The sequence below is a fragment of the Hydra vulgaris genome, chromosome 09, assembly GCF_038396675.1.
Source record: "Hydra vulgaris chromosome 09, alternate assembly HydraT2T_AEP".
Classification (NCBI taxonomy): domain Eukaryota; kingdom Metazoa; phylum Cnidaria; class Hydrozoa; order Anthoathecata; family Hydridae; genus Hydra; species Hydra vulgaris.
The window spans coordinates 24,355,776-24,380,156 of NC_088928.1; the positions used below are offsets into that span (position 1 = coordinate 24,355,776).

Sequence of the window (24,381 nt, forward strand, 5' to 3'; positions counted from 1 at the left end):
TGTTATATATTTTAATATATAGTTAGAAGCCCAAAGTATTATCAAATTGCAAGAATCAGATAGCAAACCTATTCATATTAAACAATCTCCATTGCAGAAAGCTATTGGTAAAAAGGCAATTACATCAGACATGAAAGGTGGTAGATCAAAAATTCCTATGCGTGTAATAATGCGTCAAGAAGCTGCTTCAGGTGTGAAGGAAGAATCCAATAAAAGTGCAGCCATAAATATAGTTTTAAAAGGTTGTTTTTTTTCTTCTTCATTAAATTTAGGAGACTATATTTGTAAAGTGTAGAAAGTAGTTTAATGATTTAGCATGTAGATTTACATGATGTAGCTGTTTAAATAAGTTTAAATCAACAGTTTAAATAGTGTGCTTCATACTTGTACGTAATTTCTCCTTTTAAATACAAATTTTGGTTCTTTGTGCAAAATAAAAAGTTTGTACTCATTTAAAACAGTTTCTAACTTATCAAGTTATTTTTTTTTTATTATCAAAAAAGCATAAAGCTCAAAAGAGCCTCTAGGCCTTGTGGTTATAACCCTCTCCCAACTCTATAACTCCGAAATACGAAGCTTGACGAACAAGGCCGCTGCGCGGAGAAACAATTTGAGGGTGGTACTACCAGGTATGTGGTGGGAATGGAACTAGAAACCTCTCGCTTATGAAGCGAGTGTTCTACCACTACACCACTACTGCATTTAGTACAACAATTACATCACATTACATTACACCACTACCATTATTAGTACAACAATTACATCACATTATATTTCCTAATAGTTTTGTAATAAATACATACATAATATATGTCCTAAAAGTTAGAACTTTAAAATTTTTTCTATTTTACTGGGATTGGGGCAATCCCAATAGTTACAACTTACAACTTACACCTTTACACCTTCAACATCGAAATTTATCTGAAGAATTAAAAACATTTTTAGATATATGCCTTTCGCATTATTTTTTATATTTATGAATTAAAAGATTCTAAACCTATTTGCTTAGGACCTATGGTAGTGTTTTTTACAGTTTCATGAAAGTAATACTATTGCACTGGCGGTTTCCAATAGTGTTCATGTAAAGTCATTTAAAAGGTGTTAATGACTATTCTTGTTTTAACTCTTCTATAGACGAAAAAAATCTTTTTATTATTATTTAATAACCAATATAGAAATATTTAGTACACCATGGAAACTGCAGATCACCATGGAAATTGAAAATGAAAATAATATGCTAAACTTTCCTTACAAAACTATTATTAACAATAAAACTGGTACAAACGATTTTACAATTTACCATAAAGATGTCATAACTAACATCCAAATCAATGATCCTAAAATTATTGGTGTTTTTAAAAGATTTTTTTTTAATTCTGATTCACTCCTAACAAGGCTGCAAGCAACCTCAATTAAGTTGGCAGTTACTAGAAAAAAAAAGAGAATAGTTATAGAGCAAGGAAAGGGTTGACAGAAGACTTGAAAAATTGTAGGTTCTATGAGTCAGATCAGTTCATAAGACATTATATTTATGCTCTGATAATAATATTGAACAAGAGTTATTATTTCTAATTTATGTTTTTGTAGAAAATGGTTATAGAAAAATAAGCCTGGAAAACATTATAAAAACCTCTAAAGAAAATTTGCATAATAAAAAACAAAATATAACTCAACATTTATCCATTTCATCAAAAAATATTGTATCTTTACCATAGATTCCAGGAATTAGTCTGAAGTTAAGAAAATTTTCAAAAAAGCAGATTACACTCCAGTCTTTAAATCACCAAAAAGTTTACAGCAAATTTATACTTAACACAAATAATAAACCCCCTTTTCCTATAAATTCTTACCCAGGTATGTACAAACTTGAATGCTCCTGCAAAAAAAATTATATTGGTGAAGCAAAATTAAAAATCTCATCTCATTTATCCAACATCAAAAAAGTACAAGCGAAGGAAAATAGGATAGTTTAGCGATAGTGGAACATTCAAAAAATTATCATGATGATTTTGCATAGAACAATAAAAATACTCTAAAAATAAGGGTCAATAATTTTAACAGAAAAGTGAGGGAGACATTTTAAATACACTGTCATGAATGTGCACCTTCAGATGGCAGTCTAAATCAAAAAAATTAAAAGTTTAAATATAAAGAGTTACCTTTACACCTTACACCTTTACACCTTACACCTTTACACCTTACATCTTTACACCTTACACCTTCAAAAGTTATTTTATCTTTATCTTGTTTTTCTTAATCTAGTTTCTCAAATTTAATTTTTTTAATTTAATTTAAATAACTTAAATTATCACTACCATGATAAAATCTGTGCATTTTTACAAAGTTAAAATCAGTTGATTAAATATCGGCTATATTTCCAAAGGATTCAATATTGACAAATAATAAAGTAGATAATTTCCCACTAAAAACTAAATCATTGATGGTTTTGGCTAATTACCATAAAAATACGATTTTATTCTGTTTAATCAAATTTATTTTTTAGTATTTGTTTAATATTTAACATATAGTTCCATTTAATTATTACTTTAAATTTGATTTAACCGGAGCTTTGGAACAGTTCAGTTTCTGGTGCTTTAGCTCTGCTTCGGCACTACACTTCTGATATGGCTTCAGCACTATATTTCTGATCTGGCTTTGGCACTACACTTTTGATCTGGTTTTACAACATGTTCCAAGCACTTTTTACTAAAATGCTTCATGTACAATTTACTACTTAATTAACTTAATAAACTTTATTTCAAGTTATACTTAATAAATGTTATACACTAATTACATATTAGCAAATTTGGTTGTTTATTTTATAAAATAAAGTTGCTGAGAATGAATCTTCATTCATAGATTGGCTTGCATCATTCAGTACCAGTTTCAGGGCTGATAATAGTGAATGTTAATAGAACCTTTTTGCATAAATTGCTAGTGCCAATCTCGACAAATTAAAAATAAAAAATGAACAAAACTTGTCCAGCCTGTTCACTCATCTGTTTTCCACATTTTGGTGGTCTCCACAACACTTTTGTGAGGCCTTTAGCACTATTTAACTGAGTGAAAATCAATCTAAATGAGGAGAGAAAGGTCCCCACACATTTATTTAAATCAACAACCACTTAGGGATGCAAGCGCAATACTTGTTTAAGTAGTAAGTAAACAAAATGAAATTTGACAATTTGAATTCTGGATAATTATAACTTGTTTTACCAGTTATTTTTTTATTTGATTTAATCATTAATAATTGTCGTTCTTTGCTTAATTAATTGAAATTTAACTAATACTAATTGTCGTTCTTTGCTCAATTTATTGAAATTTAATCATTACTAATTGTCGTTCTTTACTCAATTTATTGAAATTTAAAAAAGTATTTTTTCTTTAAGACATTTTAATATTAAATTAATTTATTAGATCAATATTATATTAGTTTGTTAGGACAATGTTATAAAAGATTTTCTTTAGATTAAAAATTTTTTTTCTACTTATTTTTCTGCAATCAAATCGACTTCGATTTCTTCCTCTATTATAATTGACTTGATACTAGATTTTTTATATCATTGTTTGAATTAAAATCTAGAAATAAAGACATTGACTTAATATAAATGCAATTGACTTTATGCAAATGCTTAATATGACAGCATAAATTTTGATTATAAATATTTTAAAATTCTTGTATTTAATGTGTTTTCAATATTTGTGTTATTTAATGTAATATTAAGTATTAAGTTATTAAAAGAACTTGATAAAAATTCAAATTTAAAGTGAGGTTACTATTTTACTATTAAATATATATATATTTTTTCCATTTTTAATTCCAAAAGGTGTATTATACATTTTATTCATACTTGATGTGTTATTATATACTTATATATACTTATCTATATGTTAATGTGTGTCATACTTATTTATATGTTAATGTGTGACATTAATAAAAATACAGCTGATTCAAGTGGATCATTAGAAGCAATCGTTAATGTTATCAATTCATTTTACTCAAATGATATCAAAGTAAACATACTTGAAGCTTCTGTTGGTCCTATAAATGAAAATGATTTACTCATGGCTAGTACTGCAAAAGGTTATATATTTTATAATATTTTAACTTTTATGTCTTTATAACATATGAAATATTTTGTTATTATTATTGCTATTGCTATTATTATTGTTTTTATTATTATTGTACTATTAACTTTTTATTAATAATATTTTTTTAAATAATTTACTGCCAGAAACCTTTTTTTGGACCTTGTCTAGGAAGGAAAGGGCATTGTTAGTAGAACCTGCCCACACAGGAAAACAGTAGACTATTAAAGGAAGGAAAACAAGATTTTTTAGTTATGTTGAATAGTTTATATAGTTATGCAGTTATGTCGAATAGTTTATACAGTTATGCAGTTATGTTGAATAGTTTATATAGTTATGCAGTTATGTTGAATAGTTTATATAGTTATGCAGTTATGTTGAATAGTTTATACAGTTATGCAGATATGTTGAATAGTTTATACAGTTATGCAGTTATGTTGAATAGTTTATATAGTTATGCAGTTATGTTGAATAGATTATACAGTTATGCAGTTATGTTGAATAGTTTATATAGTTATGCAGTTATGTTAAATAGTTTATATAGTTATGCAGTTATGTTAAATATTTTAGATAGTAATGAAGAGAGTTAAAATCAGGGAGTAAAGGTTATTAGTGATATCTAAAAAATCTGGATAAGAGATTAAGAAATACAAATGTTCTGAGCTTAATTGCAACCAGAGTCAGTGGTAGTAGAGCCATATGATTTAGTGTGATGAAAAGAGTGTAGAGAGGAAAAAGAACAAAATAGAATAAAGGGAACAAGGTTTGAGGAAGTAGGTGCACATAAAAGAATATTCAGAAGATTCAAATCTGATTCACAGTAAATAGGTGATTTAATACACAAGTATATGCCCAGGCCACGCATATGACTATTGAACTTTTTGTAAATCAGCAAATAATATCCATCAATACTGAGGTTCAAAGATGAAATAGCTGAATATAAATTAGTTTTTATAAAGAGCAAGTAAGACTGATGACTTATGCAAGAAGCAAGATTGGATGAACAGTTACTTTAAAGACCATAAATGTTCATAAAAAATTGATTAAAACAATTTTTTAAGTTATTAGAGGATTTGATTTGATTATAGATAGTGTATGGCATCCTAAGCCATGAGCTATGTAGATCCCGTTAACCAGTAATTTTGTAGCAAAGGGCTTCTTATATAGCTTCTACGGTTGATACCTAAAAGTTCTATTAAGGGCACTATTCATGCACATCATGATACTTTTAATACTCTGATATTCTACAGCTAGATTAACCTCCATGAAGACTACCACAGAAATTGGGAAACCTTAATACAAACTAGTCCCAGAATCATTAAAGGGACTACCAACCTCCAAAACATGTTATATTCATATTAAAGAAATGTTCAAAAAAATGATTGAGCTAATTTTTTTTTGAAATAAATTTTACTTTCAAAATAAATTATCAAGTCTGTAGATTGCGGCATGTATTATAAATTCCCAGAGATTTAATATGAATACAAAATGTGTTGGTAGTTCGTTTAAACTGAATTTTAGAGCTGTCCCCTTATTAGGAGATAGCAAGAAAAGTTTTATAACCACTAACAAGTTTGCATAAGCAAAAATCCCTGACTATATTCAAGAAGATACAGCATTTATTATCCTAGGTAGGATAATAAATGTAAATCTACGCCAGCTTAATAGATAAAGAAGGTGCGCAAGAGTTTGTCTAAGAGACTTTCTACAAGACATAAGCTGGGTGCCGTTAACATCTGTCCATTAGAAGACGCTATCTCTAGCTTTTGCTCAACCAAGAACCTCAAGGCAAGGCAAGGGTATTTTAAATCAGAATTAATTTCTCCTAGCCTTTACCTAGAAATACATAAGTAAATAGTGCTTTCAATAAATGCTGTAATTAGTTAAACTTTGGTACCAAATTTAAATGAATTGTACAATTTTTTAAATTTTTTTCATAAAAAATTATACCAATAGCACTTGTCAAGCGAGTAGCACTATTCATCAAGAGAGTAGCACTATTCATCAAGCGAATAGCACTATTCGTCAAGCGAGTAGCACTATTCGTCAAGCGAATAGCACTAGTTGTAAAGCTGAATCTATTTATTTTTTTAAAGTTGAGTTTATATAAATGCATCTGTATTAATAATCCTACAAGTAAACTTTGTGATTTATTTATATTGGATTGTTTCAGGTTTGTTTTGATATTTCTTATTACGTTTTGCTTTTGAATTTTTTTTTTGTTAATAATATATTTAAACTAGATTTACTGATTCTACTTGTCACTAATTGTTATTATCATTATTAGTTATTTGAAGTTTTTTAATTTTTTCTAGGTATTATTTATTCTTTTAACTTGGTTACTGATAAAAGTATTGAAACAAAAGCTGAACAAATACAGGTGCCCCTGCGATCTCAAAACATAATCTACAAGCTTATGGATGTGTTGAAGGTGAGATATTTTTTTTGTGTTACTTTTAAGTATTTAGGTCTTTAATGTGAAAGCCTGCTATAGATATTGGACAATTAACATTAGATAATTAATGCTAGACAATTAACGTTAGACAATTAACATTAGACTATTAACATTAGACAATCAACATTAGACAATTAACATTAGACAATTAGCGTTAGACAAACTAAGTAATAAAGTATCATAGGTAAAAATTTTCATGTAAAAATTTCATCAAAAGTTTTAAAGTGTGAACACAAAATATTTGTGGCAGCATCCCAAAAAATGGTATGATTAATGTAAGATTTAACTTTTTTTTGTTGTCTTCTTTTAATAGAAAGTAAAAAGAAAATTAATATCTAGGTTAATTTATAAAACAATAACAAATGAAATTATAAAAAAAGCAAAGAAAATCAGAAAAGACTGCACTCTTTTAGATGTAAATTCTGATCAAATTGACCATGCCCTTTCTCTTTACATCATTAATGCTCATCGCACTAAATGGCTTGGCTCTAACACTACTTACCCTGCTGGCGCTAAAGTCCTTAACTTCTGCATTTCTCAATCTCTTACTCAGATCAACTTTGTGACTTGTTTTCCAGACAACCCTAATCACTTACCTTCACTCCTCGATTTGTGTGTTGACTTGTCTCTGATTCTAGCTTGTGTTCAGTTTTTTTTTCTCCTTTAGGTAGTTCTAGTGTGCATTCTTTCCATTATTTTACTTTGTGATGGTTCTTGGACTGATATCTTTTCTTTCTCTGCTGATATTGCGCCTCCTATATAACCTCCTAGATCCATGCAGAAATGGGAGCTTTTGTTTCTTCTTGTCAGTTACAAGTCAAGCCTCATTCTACTCCATCATTTTCACCTCCTTATGCAGCTGCTATATATCTAATCATAATCATTTTTTTCATTTTTTTCTATATAACAATTCTCTTGAGAACAAACGCCTATTTATTATTGCAATAAATTGATGTAAAAAGGCACTGTCTGATGCTAAACTCCATTATTTTTAGTTCACTAAATCTCGTATCATAAGTTAGGCTATAGAAACTTTTGGAAAATCTTCAACACCGTTATTAACAAAGGTAAGGTCTAACATTCCATCTCTCATTCATGAAACTGATCTTATTACCTATCCCAAGGATAAGGCAAGAACTATTTGCAAAGAATTACTTTTCTAATTCAACTCTTGAATGTTAGGGCCATATTCTTCCTTTCTTTCCAACACAACAGGTTAATGCATTGTTAGACATTCAAATCACTCCAGCTTCCGTTGCTAAAGTCATATCTCAATCAAACTGTTCTATGGCTTGTGGTCCAGAAAATATTTCTGTCATAGTCCTACAAAAGCGTTCTCTAGAAATCCCTTCAATTCTCTCTAAAGTATTTAATAAATGCTTGACTGAGTCTTGTTTTCCTGCCTGCTGGAAAATGGCATCTGTGATTTTAATTTTTCAAAACTCTGGTAAATATTCTGATCCCTCCAACTGTTGTCGGATTAGTCTTCTATCTGTTTTTATCAAAGTCTTTTAGTCTTTGATCAATAAATTTTTAACATCCCATCTTGAGTAAAATAACTTACTGTCAGACAAACAGTTAGTACAGTTTTATCAGAGTTTCTTCAGGTAGTGTGTTAGATTCAACATTATTGCTATATATCAACAATTTAACCGCCATAATTAACAATCTTGCTTCTTAAAAGCTTTTTGTCAATGACATCAAATTTTATAGTTCATTTTACAATATTATAATATAATTAAGATCAATAATTAAGAACAGTATAATTAAGAACAATATAATTAAGAATCATTACCACCATTTAGTTGATATTCTTCAAGAAGTTGTACTATTGTCAAAAACATGGCAACTGCCTATTGCTATTATTGTTTTGTACATAGGATTATCTTCACTACAAATATTAGGGCAATATTAGAACATTGCCCTCCAGTTTGGTCATCATATCAAATTGAACTAATAAATGTTGAGATCATGCAAAAGTATTCAGATATTAACAAAAAACTTTCTCATGTATTATATTGTTTTCTGTGAAAGTAATTTATGGATTATTGGATTTTTCTTTAAAAAAGAATCTGGTCTGATTAATACATTTGTTTTTATTATTATGCATTATTTTTATTTTGTTTGTATTTGATATTTATAGTAAGTTATTAAATTTAGATATATAAATATTATTTATTATCTAGCATATTTAATTATTATTTTATTACATGTACACAGTTCAATAAAGTATCAAATACACCTATCAACAGGTTTATAAAGGATTGCATAAACTTAAATGTTTTATTGTGCATCAGATAAAGGTGGAGAGGTTAAGGCCTTCGCTCTTGACATTTCAAAAGCTTTTGATAAAGTTTGGCATGCTGGTCTTCTCCATAAGCTTTCTTCTTCTGGTGTATCTGGCAACATCTTTAATATTATTGAGTCCTTCCTTTCTAATCGTAGTATAAAGATTGTCCTCGATGGACAGCACTCTTCTTCTTATTCTGTAACTTCAGGTTCTATTCTTGGCCCTATACTCTTTTTAATTTACATTAGCAATCTTCCAGATACTCTCACATCTAAGGTGGCATTGTTTGCTGATGATACTACCATTTATTCTTGTCGTGATAAGAAACCAACACCCTCTGATTGCTTGGAGGGGGCATTAGAGCTTGAAAAGAGTCTCACTTCTGCTACAGCATGTGGCTCACTGGCTGGTGAACTTCATTACAGATAAAACTCTCTTTTCAGCCAATTGTTATTGCAATAAGTTAGATCTTCCTATATTTATGAATGGTGATGTACTTGGTGAGTCATCTACTCTTCATCTTCTAGGATTAACTCTTACTTCTTTCTTGGAAGCCATATATCAAATCAGTTGCAAAGTTAGCATCTGCCAAGGTTGCATCTCTTTATCGAGCTTGACACTTTCTTACTTTAGATTCTATTCTCTATCTCTATAAATCTCAAATTTGGCCTTGTATGGAATACTGTTGCCATATCTGGGGCGTATATTCTAATGATGCTCTTTCTCTTTTAGACAAGGTGCAAAAATGCATTGTAAACATAGTTGGACCTGCTCTAGCAGCCAACCTCCAACCATTATCACTCGTCATGATGTTGTTTCTCTTTCTCTTTTCTACAAATACTATAACGGGCACTGCTCTAAAGAGCTAGCGTCTCTTGTGCCATCTACTAAAGTTCATTCTCATGTTACTCGTTATTCAGTTAAGTGTCATCCTTTTACTGTTCCTAAGTGCTCCAAAAACTTTCATTCGTCTAATTTTTTCCTCAAACATCAGTTCTTTGGAATTCGCTTCCTTCATCTTGCTTTCCTGATTCATATAATTTGCAATCCTTTAAGTTGTCCGTCAATCGTTATCTTGCTCTTCCAATAACTTCCAACTTTAATTAGTGGTTGCTTGGAGCCTTGTTGGAAGCGAAGATGTTTAAAAAAAAAAAAAAAAAAAGTATTGTTATAAAAATTATTTAAAGTTTTGGTTTCTCTTTCTCTTTTTTTTATTTTGTTTGGTAAAAAAAAATTATGTTTTTAAGAACTTTAATTATAACTTGCTGAGAAAAAAAAGGGATGATATATTGTGAAAAGTGAGCTTCAATTTTTATATCATATTATTTATAAATTCTAATAAAATGATATGAGTTTTAATTTTAAATAAAGTGAGTTTTAATTTTTATATCTTATTGTTAATATAATTTTTTAAGACTATGTAAAGTTTTAAGATCATAGAAAATGTTTGAAAAAAAAGTAAATGCTCGTCTGCTCTTTGGCAAATTAGTTAGGTCTTTCGTACTCCATACTCCAATGCAAAATTGGAGGTTGGCCTTATATATAAAATTTAAAATAGTTAGGTCTTTTGTACTGCATACTCCAATGCAAAAATGGAGGTTCACTTATGTTAGAAAACTTGGCTCATAATCAAATGGTTCCAGTTTCAAATTTACCCTATTCCTGTGGATATACCAGGCTCAACATGTTTCTTCACACAACAACCATTTTTTTTATATAAAAAAAATAATTGCACCCTTAAGTGCAGTAGCCCCCTCTGGATCCTTGGGGAGTTAAATTAAATTTATAAAAACAATGCCTTAATTATGTTTTAAAACTAGTATAAGTACTATACAAATGGACATCATTCAACAGAAAAGAACCATATGACAATTTGGCACACAGAATTTTTTACAGAATTGTATTACCATTGAATTAACAAGTTTTTTTATGTTTATTAAAAAGGAACCTACTGCAATATCCACTGCTCATGTGTTATAATACAGTTTTAAAATGTTGATTTTATATGCTTTTCAATTGTTAATTTTTTTTTTAATATCTCATTACCTCAGTTAAAGATTTTTGTAGTTGGTTCTTGTTGAATGTCATCCAAATGAAATATAGATAATTTATAAATTTAAAATTATTATTTAGTGTTTGTCAAAGTTAAGTTGCTGTAATAAAGTTGAAAAACCAAAAATAGTATTTTACCTTTGAGGTTAAGTGAAAAACAACAACATTTTAACATAAAAGTAGTTTTTTAGAAAAGCTTAACGAAAGTTTAATTACATATTTCAATTTGTAAAAACTCTCCAGTAATGCCTAAAAAACAGCTTTTTTAAAAAAAAAATGGTGAGACACACATTTATTAATCAAACGAAATTGTTATATAGCAAAAAAAACTTTGTAGAATCCGAAGCCTCAAGTTAGACTTACACATGTGAATAAGATCGCAAACAAAAAAATTCTAAAATTTTTTTTGTTAGTATCTTTGTTCTTTTTATTTAGTTAAATCTTACTTGTTTCGGCACTTATTGATCTAAAAAAATTGCCCAGTCCTAATAATTGAAAGTACTATGACGTTGTTCATCTCAATACAACTAATTTCTGTTTATTCATCTTAACACCTCCAGCATTTCATATTGGTGATCTTTGCAGTCTCATCAGCTTTCACTTTTTTAGTGGAAATAGGCATTACATCTTCTAATTTATATATAAACAATAAAAATAGATGTTCTCTTGGATCTTCTGTCATAATGAATCAAATTAACTGTTTTAAATTAACTCGAGTCTAGATCCACTTACTCTTTAAGCATCTTTATAATTTTACCATCATTTATATTTTCTGAACTTTCATTTTTCTGATCAGTTTTCTGATAACTACATTTTTAATTGCATGGCACAGTTTATATGCATTTTAGGCACTCCATCCTTACCTGAAAAAAATTTAAATTTATTGTCTTAATTCTGTTTCAAGTACTTTATTTAAATAATATTCATTGTGGAAATTTCTACTATTAACTGTTATATCTAATTAACTCTTTATCTAAAAAGATGATGATGTTAATCAATCAAATCATTTCTAAAAATGATCGTTAACCAACAAATTAAGTTCGAATCTAAACCTTGGATTACAAATACATGCTTAAATTTATTTCTGTTAAAAAAGTTAAAAACGTTCAACAATATCTATACTAAAAGTGAATTATTTTTAAAGTATAAAGCTTAAAGAAACAAAATCAACTATTGAAATTAAGAAAAGAAACATATTTAATAAAATGTTTTGATAGCAGCCTGATTGATGTTAAGAATATTTGATATGGAATAACGGAACCAATATGCTTTCATTTGCTATATGCATGCTAAGCATAGAAAATCCTATCAACAAGTTCTTATAAGATTATCCCATTTTCAAAAAATAACTTTGAAGATAATTTTTCCATGATAATCTTTTTAAAAAATGATTAGCCTCCTGACTAGTTTGACCCTCTTGATTTAAAGGGATGTAGATTAAAAAACAAACAAACAAAAAGACAGGAAACAAATGATTTTTTATATGTTATTATAAAGGGTTTGCAGTGAATAAAAACTATACAATGATATTGAAACATTACCATTGCAAAATTTAAAAAGTGTATAAGAAAAGTAGATCATATATAAGTGCATAAGAAAAGTAGATCATATATCTAAACTTTATAAGGTTCTAAGCGCCAATTTTATGTAACTTTTTTCTGTTTTAGGAAGATATCGAAAGCAACCTCCCATATAAGATCAATGAAACAATTATTGGAGAGGCTGTGGTTGCTGGTGTTTTTAAACTAACAGGCTCACGAAAAGGTGTTGCTGCTGGTTGTCGTGTTCTTGAAGGATCTCTAGATAACACAACTGGTTATGTATGGAAAGTATTGAGGGATGGAGAAGAAATCTTTAAAGGTATTTAGTTATATATTAAAAAAATTTATACATACATATTTTTAAAAATAACCTGATATTTTTTATTCTAAACATGTTTCTTAAATTTTTTTTTACATTTTCAAAAGATACTGCCTGTTTATTTGACTTTGATTTTGGTAATGTTTATTTAACTGAGTCATATTTGTAAATGTTTTTACTGGTTTATATACATTTTTGTTTGTTAATATTTTTCTGTAAAGTCTTCTATTTTTAATATTTATTTCAGAAATTTATATATTAAAAAAAATATTTTAAAAATGTAAAAATATATTTATAAATCATGTCAAAAATAACAAAATTGCGTTATTTTTAAAAGTTTTCATTTTATGCTATTATGACATTAAAGAGATATATACACACACACAGGTTAAATTCGTGTAATTTGAACTCCTATAATTTGAAAGATCATTTGAAGCAAACAAATTTTTTGGTCTCTTCAGGTTTTAATATTTAGGATTAAATTATAATTCGAAAACTTTTGACCCAGTCAAATTTTTACAAGGTCCTTATTTCAGTTTCAATAATGTATTGAAAAAAGAGAACCTGCAAGAGAGTGTCACTACATGGGTTAGGGGTTTGGTTTGGGACAGCAACTGTTTTTTTATTACTCTTTGTTTTCCTTTTTTGAAAAACTGTCTAGATTCAGCTTTTTAGCTCACCAAATGCTGATCTAAAAACGTAAATTAGCAGTATAAATTAGTCTTATATATTTTATCGTTTTTATAACCCAACATTTTCAACTAAAGATTTTATTGTAATTTTGCTAATAGAGATTTTTTGTCATTTGGCTAATAGAGATTTTATGGTAAACAGGGTAATAAAGAATAATTTGTAACTTGTTCAGTATTTGTCTTTTAAGTTTATTTAATTTATAGTTATAATAATGTTTCATTGTATTTATGAAACCAGTAAAACAATCTTTGTTAAAGGTTTTTATATTTTTTTTGTTCATAGGAATTAACCACAATTTGCTATTAATAAGTAAACATTTTTATAAAGTCAACAAGTCAGAAGTCAAACACGAAGATTTTAATTATTAATAATTATTACAATTGTTAATGATTATTATGATTAATGATTATTGGGTCAAATCATTATATTTCAACCAATTTAAAGAAAACTTTGTGGGGCACCACCTCTTATTTTCCTGATTTTTACATATTGTTATGTGCATCATGTAGATAGGTTAAATTTGAAAATTCAGACTTCCAAGTACAACGGTTCGGAAATTATAGCCTTACAAACATGACACAGTGGCCCCCCTCAATTTACACATGGTCAAAACAGACTACTTACGAGCTGTAAAACTTTTTTCTCACTTTCAACAAGTGTCTCATTTTTTCTAGAACTATTTTCTGGATTGTTCTCTCTTTAAAATAGTGGTTTTTATTAACTTGTGTTAAATTAGAAAAAAATTAAGACCTCCTCAACTTTAAAAAAAATCATAAAATTGCTAAAATATGTTAAAATGAAACTAGAAGATATGGTTGGTTGTCCTCTCCTTGATCTGGTCTTTGTAGTAGATAGGGGCACAAATAAAGGGGGCAGTAACTTTTTAGAGACCTTCATTATGGTTCAAATAAAGGTCTCTGAATTAATTTAGATATTTAGGTACCTAATATCTAAATATCTAAATTAATTCCAAAATGAAACCACTATTTCTTTATATTCTATTTTATTATAGGTAATCGGTGGTGTTTAAGTGGTCTGGACCCCCCCCACCCCCACACACACACATACACACACACACACACTCACTAAGGTAAGGGGGAGAGGAGGAGGGGTGGCACCAATCAAATTCAACTAACTTTTAGTATTTTAATTAACTTTTGTTAATTCCCTTTTAAGACCATTAGATTGTGTATTTGCTGGAAAATCTCACACATATTTTTGATAGTTACTATCAAAATTTGAATCTTATGGTAAAAGCATGAAAAAATGCAATAAAGATCTAATGGCCTTAACTGTATATTCATTAGAAAATGAATTATGTATGTTTCATGCTAGAAAATGAATGCTTATATCTTTGTAAGTTGGTTGCCCTTTTTCCCCCTTTGATTGGTGCCACCCCAAAACCCCTCCCCCTCCCCCTTACCTTTTATAATAATCTCTTGCACAGCACTCTGTATAAAAATAATTTTTATAACTTTTATAACAATCTTTATAACTTTCATTATTTATCTAGTTTAAGAATTTGAGCTTAAAAATTGTGTATACTTTTGATGAATTTCTTATTTAACAAAAATGATAAATAGTAAATAAACCATAATGACTATTGTTAACAATATTAAAATATTAATGACTATTGTTAACAAAAATATTAAACTTTGTCAAAAAAACCATTGTCAATTAAAAATATTTAACTTAGTAAAAAATTGTTGTTATTTTTCTTGAAATTTATCTTCAATAATTGTGGTTTTTGAAGTAATTTCAAATTTTTAGCAATCTAGCTACACTTCAGTTGCTTATTTAAACATTGCTGTCAAAGTCTTGCAAATGTGTTTTTGAGAATTCATTTGCTTACTGGAAGGTGCCATCTGTTTCTATTTTAATAAACTCTAGAAATTACTCTTACAACTATCATCCAAATCACTTGTTGGTCTGGGGGAATAAAGAGGCATGTAAAGAAAGGAGCTCATAAAAAGCTGATTCATGAACAGAAAATATTTTAGAACTTTTTTGTTAAAATATCTAAAGATGCCACATAATTATCTATTAAAACATGCAAAGACACTAAATCAAGTACTTCAGCAGATCTAGTTGTAACAGAGCTTTCTTGTACACAATATCATGAAACAAATTTTTTTATTTATCACAATGGAGGTAAATTTAATGCAAAGATTCAACGGATACTTTAGCATGTTGTTTGTGGACACAATGATAATTATGTTACCAATGCTGTCAATGCATTACAGATAATTTTTTTTTTAAATTTATTCTGATTTACTCCCAACAAGGCTGCAAGCAACCACAATTAAATTGGGAGTTACTAGAAAAAAAGAGTTATAGAGCAAGGAAATGGTTGAAGGTTGTCAGAAAAACATGAAGATGGGAAAGAGTTCCAAAGAATTGAAGTATGGGGAAAAAAACTAGGTGAATAAAAGTTTTTAGAGCATGCAGGGATAGATACAGTAAAAGAATGAGACTTTGCTGAATGACAAGTCAAGCAAGATTGAGTTTTAGTCGGTGGAACTAGAGATGATAGCTCCTTTGAGCAGCGACCATGATACTATTTGTAGAAAGAGATGCAACTTTATGAAATTGGGAAAGAGGTTCAAGGTTAGCAGGTAGAGTGGTTCCAACTACCTTTACAATGTGTTTTGAACCTTATCTAGATGAAAAAGAGCATCATTAGAAGAACCAGCCCAAATATGGCAACAGTATTCCATACAGGGACGAATAAGAGATTTGTAGAGGTAGAGAATGGAATCAGGAGAGAAAAAATGGCAAGCACGATAAAGAGAAGCAACCTTAGCAGATGCTAAATTAGCAATCGATTGTATATATGGTTTCCATGAAAGGTCAGTAGTATACAATAATCCGAGAAGACATAAAGAAAAGAAGAAGAGGACTCAGCAAGAGGGTTGTCATTCATTAATATAGGAATTTTGACAGTACTGTGATAGTTGTTTGCAGTACATAATTGAGTTTTTTTGGAGTTAAAATTTACAAGTCACTTTGAGACCCAATCTGTTACAGAAGTGAGATCAGATTCAAGATTGGCTGCCTTTTCTAAGCAGTTAAAAAGAGAAGACTTTTTGTCAAGACAGGAGTATTGAGTCATGAGCAAAAAGCTTTTTGTCAAGCAAAAAGCTGTTTGTCAAGCAAAAAGCTGTTTGTCAAGCAAAAAGCTTTTTGTCAAGCAAAAAGCTTTTTGTCAAGCAAAAAGCTTTTTGTCAAGACAGGAGTTGAGTCATAAGCAAAAAGAGTTACTTTAGATATAAGGTTGTCGGGAAGATCATTAATGTAGATAAAAAACAAAACAGGACCAAGGATAGAACCTTGAGGTACCCTAGAAGTTACTGGAAATAGAGAAGAGTGTTGAAGGATGAATTTTATAAAGAGGTTAGAAAGAAGTGATTTGATAATTATTATCTGATATTGATTGCATCTATGATAGAATTCTATCATATAGATATGATATATGATAGAATTCTATCTATGATAGAATTCTTTCATATAGATATCATATATGATAGAATTCTGTCATATATTATAGTTCTAGAACTTAGCAAGGATAAATTCAAATATATTGTTAACTATAGAGTTCTACCTTTAGATCACTTTTTAAAGTGCAACTCTGTGCATCAGAATGACTGGCTGTGTGTTATATATTTATTTAGAAATCTGAGATGGATCTAGTAGTGAGGTTTTGAGACAATCTTACTAACAAAATTACAATCTTACTAACTAAAAGTTAAAACTAAAAGTTATAACTTTTACAGTTTTACTCTTTAAACAAAATAGATTTATTCTTTGACCTAATTTATTGTTATAACTCAATATAACTCAATATAACTCAATTTATTTATTGTTATAACTCAATATAACTCAATTTATTTATTGTTATAACTCAATATAACTCAATTTATTTATTGTTATAACTCAATATAACTCAATTTATTTATTGTTATAACTCAATATAACTCAATATAACTCAATTTATTTATTGTTATAACTCAATATAACTCAATATAACTCAATTTATTTATTGTTATAACTCAATATAACTCAATTTATTTATTGTTATAACTCAATATAACTCAATTTATTTATTGTTATAACTCAATATAACTCAATTTATTTATTGTTATAACTCAATATAACTCAATTTATTTATTGTTATAACTCAATATAACTCAATTTATTTATTGTTATAACTCAATATAACTCAATTTATTTATTGTTATAACTCAATATAACTCAATATAACTCAATTTATTTATTGTTATAACTCAATATAACTCAATATAACTCAATTTATTTATTGTTATAACTCAGTATAACTCAATATAACTCAATTTATTTATTGTTATAACTCAATATAACTCAATATAACTCAATTTATTTATTGTTATAACTCAATAGGCTTTTAGTCTTTTATGCTTATCAACATCCAACAATCAAATTACATTGCATAATCAAACATTGCACAATCAGGGATTGCTCAATCAAAAATTGCACAATTAAAGTTCTACAGTCAAACTACATTGCGCAATCAATCAAAAAAGTATTTTAATTACAACACTGATTGAAAAAGCATTCCAATTGCTACAACTTCATAAAGATTTCGTTTATATAGAATTAATGTACTACGCGTTTGAACAAATATATAAACATTTATAGATAAATTGATAAAGAAAAAAATTTTTGTTTTTTTGTTATTGCTACTTTTTATTTTCTATTGCTGCACTTTTTTTTTTCACTAGTAATAATACATAGAATTTTAGCATAAATTTTATTTTAGACACTTATATAAAGTAAAAAAAATATTCAAGCATCTTTGGCTTTGCTTACTTTTGTTTAGCCACACAAACAAAGTTTCAGATTTGGTTTATTTACAAATTTTACAAAAACTAAGTTTAATTTTTTAAAATAGAAATAATATATTACATATTGCGGTATGTAAACATTTATAGATAAAGATAAAAACTGAAGATATTAATTTTTTTTGTTTACTTCTTTATATTTTCTACATACCTACACTATTTTATTTTTTTGAATTAAATATAGTACATTAGATTTTTTACACTCTGTTATCTTCATTAGTGTCAAAAATTAAAATAAACAATCACAAAACTGTTGTGCAAGCAAAGAAACATTTTAAATGTTTAAATACAGTTTTTAAGCTGTTTGTAAAACTCAAAATGTTGTTTAACAAAAAAATTTTTTTTTTAAGGATCACTAAAGTCTATTAGACGGGGTTCAACAGAAATAACTGTGGCAAAGAAGCTTTCAGAGTGTGGAATAATGCTTAACAATTTTACAGATTTTCAAGAAGGTGACACTCTGCTCTGTGTTAAGTCAGAGAAAATTAAAGAAGAAGTCGTGTGGAAGATTTAGATTTTTTGTTAGCTGTTTTGTTCTTATTAAAAATATATATATTTTAAACATTTTGTTTAACAAGAATAACTGTCTTATAAATTTGTTTTCTTTGATACAATTAAAAATTTTTTTTTTTGAGTTTATTGTCTGTTTTTGAAATCAAACATTGGAGTTCATTGTATGTCTCTGATATCAAACATTGAGTAAGTTGTATGTTTTGGGTACCAAACATTGAGTTCATTGTATATTTTTGGTTTCCAACATTGAGTTCATTGTATGTTTTGGATATCAAATTTTGAGTTTATTGTAAGTTTTTGATATGAAAATTTAAAAACAAAATACAAAATAATAACAAAATTTAAAAATAAAAATAAAATAATGTGAGTAAAAATAATGTTTGAAGTTTTCATATAAATATATAAAAATTTTCATATCAATCTTTTATACTAATATTGTGTTTTTAACAAAGTAAATAAATTTTTGTTCTGATATGTACGTAGTTGTATTATATACTCAGATATCTTTTTACTTTTACAATTTAAAAGTATGTATGATAAATACCTTTGTGTACTACAGCAATGTTTTGTCTGAAGCTTAATACGCTTAAGAGAAATTTTTTAAAAGCCGTAATGTTGTATCAACGTAAAAATCATATTTTTGGTGTTGAAACACAGGGTGGAATCTATGAATTAAAACCTGCCAGTGAATCTAAAGTAAGTTGTTGTCTAAGTGGTTTTCCATTACAAAGCAAGTCTTTTTCAGTAATACATCCAAATTCACTGTTTGACACAGAAAAAAATTTATTAAAGTTGGAATCTTTAGTTTGCTCATTTAAAGATCCTGTTTATAAAGGTTATGTGCAAACTCAGGGTAATTTTCAGCATTCATTAGTGGTCAATGAGGATGCTCTCACACCTGAAAACTTTGCTCATCATTTGTTTCATTGGGTTGAAGAAAAAATCTTCATTAGATCACATGATGAAGCAATTAATGGATTGGAGTTTGTGGTAGAGAAACTTGATGGTTACCATCCTGTATTTGACTTTCAGAACAACCCTGTTTTTAATTCTTTTGAGAAGACACTTAGAGTTTTGAATCAGGTCAGTTAATTTAAAAAAAAGGTTTTTTAATAAATTGTTCTATTTAAAAACGTATTAAAATATTTATTATTTTCATTAATTTAAAGATTTTTAAAAATTCTTTTAGTAAAGTTTTATTTATGTTGTCAACTTTTTAGGTAGGAAATGAAGATTTGCTAAAGTTTTCAAAACACGTTTATTTGGGTAATCCAAGCAATTTAAAACACCCTTTTATAGTTGTTGAGGGGCTGGATGGCACAGGTTCAATTTTTTTCTTAAATTTTATTATTTTATACCTCACTAGATTTTACAGTGAGGTTATGCACATTCCAACTTTTACAGTGAGGTTATGCACACTCCAACTTTTACAGTGAGGTTATGCCTAATTAAATAAAAACCTCTATTATGGATGTAACTCTTTATTTTTTGAGTTAATATTTATATAAGATTTCATGGGAGTATAGATACCCTTGTCAAATATAATAAATATATAAAAAATTACCATGACAGTTTTTTGCATGTATTTTTCTGATGTTGGTAAATGCGAGATAAGATATTTAATTTTTGTTTCACTGTTAATTTTGTTTTACAAAAATCTCATCTCGCATTTACCAACATCAGAAAAATGCATGCGAAGAAAAATAGGATTATTCAGCAATAGCGGAACATTCAAAAAGTTGCCATGGTAATTTTAAATAGAACAATAAAAATACTTTAAAAGTAGAGGTCAACAATTTTAACAGAAAAGTGAGAGAAGCCCTTGAAATACAATGCCATGAATGTACACCTTCAGACGGCGGTCTGAATCAGGATGACAGGTTATGTCACAACTTCCTTTTGGAAACCTATGTTTCGATATTTGAATCAAAAGAAACTATTGCATTGATTTGTTTTTGTTTTGTTTTTAACATAAAAACTAACTCAAAAAAATAAAGAGTTACATCCATAATAGAAGTTTTTAATTAATTATATATTAAACTCTTTAATGATGTCTTTTAAAATTTATAGTGAGGTTATGCATATTCCAACTTTTTAAAGTAAAAACTTAAAAATTAAAAAATTAAATTAAAACTTTAGATAACTTTTTTCCGCAATTTTTCAAGTTAGGTATTTATAATATAATATATTTATAATATAATATATTTATAATATAATACATTTATAATATAATTACAAATACAAGTTAAAAGTTTTTTTTTATTCATAACTATCAGATTACATAATTTCATAAAGTTAAAATCACATCAAATATTTTGTAAAGTTTTTTATTATAAGATTGCAGCAAAAGTTGCAACCAAGTTGAAGCAAGGTTTGCAAGTATATTTTTTAGAGTAAGAAGAATAGGATTTGACCTTGTCGCAAAAATGTTTTATTTGTATGATTTCAATGTTTTTTTGAGTTTTTTTAAGTGATCTTTAGTAACAATAATAATTATAATAATAATAGTAAATATGTAACAAATAAATTAAGTATTCATTTTTTCTTCAAAATTCTTTTATTTTTTTAATTTGATTTTAAATTCTTTTTCAATTCTTTTTTTATTTATCTTATTAATCTCCCTAAAATTGATTAATGCTTCTGAATTTAAAAGAGCAACAATTTGTGAACTTGTTAAATGATGTTTACTTGAAGTTTACATTATTAATAAATATTATTTTATTATTAATTAATAATAATATTGTTATTAATATTGTTATTTAGTATTATTAATTAATATTAATTATTTAAATTTTACAATCAACAGTTTGTTTATAGAAAAAATCAAAGAAATTACTAATTTTTGTATAATCATCAACATAAAACTTTGAATATAAAGAAAAATTACTACAACAGTTGTATTAAACATATCTTTTGTGTATTTTCTGTGAATATATTTATGTATTTGATTTTTAGTATTTTTTATTTGTATTTATAAAATTAATGTAATTTTTTATAAGGAAAATCTACAATGACAAAAAACTTAGCAAAACATTTAAATGGTGTTGCATTAAGAACTCCCCCTGATGAAATTGCTTCATTCAGAAAAATGTTTGATCCACTTCCAGAAATGCTTAGAAGATCATTCTACTCCTTTAGTAACTATGTTGCTGCACAGCAGATATATAATGCATTGCAAACACAACCTGTTGTCTTGGATAGGTAAAAGTTGAAAATGGAAAAAAAAAAAAAGTAGCTAATTAAAATTTATTTTTATTGTATTTTTTTATTGTATTGTATTCATAATTAGCTTATCCAGTATTATTAATTATGATTATATTTTATTGTCATTGTAAATAATCTATTATTATTTTTAGTTTGATTTATAACTGTTATTTTAATTGTTAAAATTGATTTTTTTTGTCATTATATTATGTAATAAAATGCATTAATGTAATAAAATTGTTGTAGCTATAAAATTGATGTACCTATAAAAAAAATATATAAAAAAAATATAGTAATAAAACTATAATAATAATAGTTGAAATTTTAATAATGAAAATAAGAAATTACATTGACAGTTGTCATTACAAAAAATTTGTCATGACAGAAAGTTGTTTGGGTTTTAGATTTTGGCACAGTACAACATCTTATGCAATAGCAAAAGAATCAACTTGCAATTGTTCATTACCACCAAAATGCCATTCTGTATATTCGTGGCCTTCTGATTTAATTCGTCCAAGTGCAATTGTATTTCTTACTACTCCTGAAGTAGATAGAGATACACGAGTAAATATAAGACAAGAAATTACAAGTGAAGAACAATTAATTAGCAAAAGCACACAGCTAAGAGAAAGGTTTCCATTTTTTTTTCTTGTAAATATGACTTGGTAATGTTTTTTGCAACTGAACAAATTATTCAATCTTTTTGAAAATTTTCATCATAGAGAAAATGAAAATTTTATTTAGAATTAAAGAAGCATACAGGCGAATTGGTTATGACAAATGGGTAGAGGTTGATACAATAGGTTCGGAGCAAGAAAGTTTACAGAAAGCAGTTTTGGGACTTCAAAGTATTTGTGCTATATGAAAATAGTTTTTTCCAAATTTTAAACAAAAAGTAGAACTTTTGTTTGTTAATATCTATGTTTTTCATATCTATGTTTTTTAAATTTTTCGTTCTTTACTTTTTAATGCTTTATTATTTATTTGATGCATATATATTTAGAATTATTATTTAGAATATAAAATTTAAAAAGTTTTTCTTTTTTTTTACATTTGTTTTATAGTAAGGTTATTTTAAATAATTATTTCATTACATATATTGTGTTATATCAATATTTATGCACCAATTAAAAATGATTATGTTCATTATGATAAATATGAAACAATTTGTTTATTTGTAATTTGTATGAATGTACATGATATTTGTTTATATATCTATACTGAAGTTTATAGATTTATACTAAAGGCCTATTCATTGCGCAACCATAAGCTGTGACTGGGGGCCTTTTATTTTTACGGAATATCAGCAACTCTGCTGTAAAAATATGACTATTAATGAGTTTAATTAGTTTATTTAGAAATATTTATATTAAAATGTAATAAAAAGTTAAAATTTTATATTAAAAAATAATAATAAAAAATTAAAAACAAAGAAAATTTTTGCATATATTTTAACATCAACATGCAAATCTTTATTTTCTAAATAAATTTCTGATAACTTTAACACTTTTAATGCAGGTTCTTTTTTAGATCTGTGTGTAATTTGTGCACAAAAATTGTTTAAAAATATTTTATCAAGTGTGTTGCAATGTTTTTGATTAATTTCAAAATAGTAAAATTCAGAAACCAGCAAAAAGATGTCGCTTAAAGACTTACAACAAATCTTTTATCAAATGGAACAAGACAAAGCAAAAAAAAAAAAACCTTGAAAAATTGGCATTCATTGTCTTAAGTCACCTTTTCAACTTTTCATAATAAAGTAATGTTTGATTGAACAGGTTGTTTTCATTAGATTCATTTTTGCATACATAACCAGCATTATAAATCAAATATATTTTGGTAGTATCAGAAATTGATGACTCTTGTTTTTCAAAATTGTCAAATATTTTACTACCTGCTTCACATAAAACATATGTGCAGGAAGCACGTTTATGACCTGAACTAAAATCAAAGGAATCTTTAAATTTGTATTTAAAGATAACAACAGTGATATGTGATTTATATGCAATTTTGTTATAATTTATCACACATTTATAAAGTAGGCACCCCCAGAACCTTGTCTCAATTTACCAATTATTTGAATTTACCAATTAATTAAATTATTTGAGAATAGGTCATTAAGGCATGTTATGTCTTATCTGAAGAAACTTAAAGGCATGTAGATACATTTTGTCTTTCAATTGGCTTGGCAGCTATTGCAATTTCATTCAAGTCTGACAATTTGACTAACTTTTCTGATTCTAATTGATATAAGCATTTAAGGTGTTCCCATTTAGCTGTTCTTTGAAGACCATTTTCACTGTACATTAGTTCCCCAGTTTTTTCCTTTAAGCCATAGGTTCCTAATG

The 24,381-nt window shown here is 27.3% G+C and overlaps 2 protein-coding genes across 2 annotated transcripts in view; both read left to right on the top strand.

Annotated features, from left to right (window-relative positions):
* Window positions 1-18,911, top strand: part of LOC100214574 (translation initiation factor IF-2, mitochondrial) — a 66,867-nt gene extending 47,956 nt beyond the window's left edge. The window contains exons 13-17 of the mRNA XM_065805100.1: window positions 23-242; window positions 3,947-4,084; window positions 6,405-6,520; window positions 12,554-12,746; window positions 18,667-18,911. Of these exons, the coding sequence (XP_065661172.1) occupies window positions 23-242; window positions 3,947-4,084; window positions 6,405-6,520; window positions 12,554-12,746; window positions 18,667-18,830 (831 nt within the window). The 3' untranslated portion in view covers window positions 18,831-18,911. The remainder of the gene's footprint in view (window positions 1-22; window positions 243-3,946; window positions 4,085-6,404; window positions 6,521-12,553; window positions 12,747-18,666) is intronic.
* Window positions 18,912-19,330: 419 nt separating this feature from the next.
* Window positions 19,331-23,083, top strand: LOC101238319 (uncharacterized). The gene is made up of 5 exons (XM_065805101.1): window positions 19,331-19,912; window positions 20,050-20,152; window positions 21,829-22,030; window positions 22,438-22,665; window positions 22,778-23,083. Exons 1-5 carry the CDS (start codon window positions 19,391-19,393, stop codon window positions 22,896-22,898), a joined length of 1,176 nt encoding a protein of 391 aa, XP_065661173.1. The 5' UTR covers window positions 19,331-19,390; the 3' UTR covers window positions 22,899-23,083.
* Window positions 23,084-24,381: the final 1,298 nt, after the last annotated feature.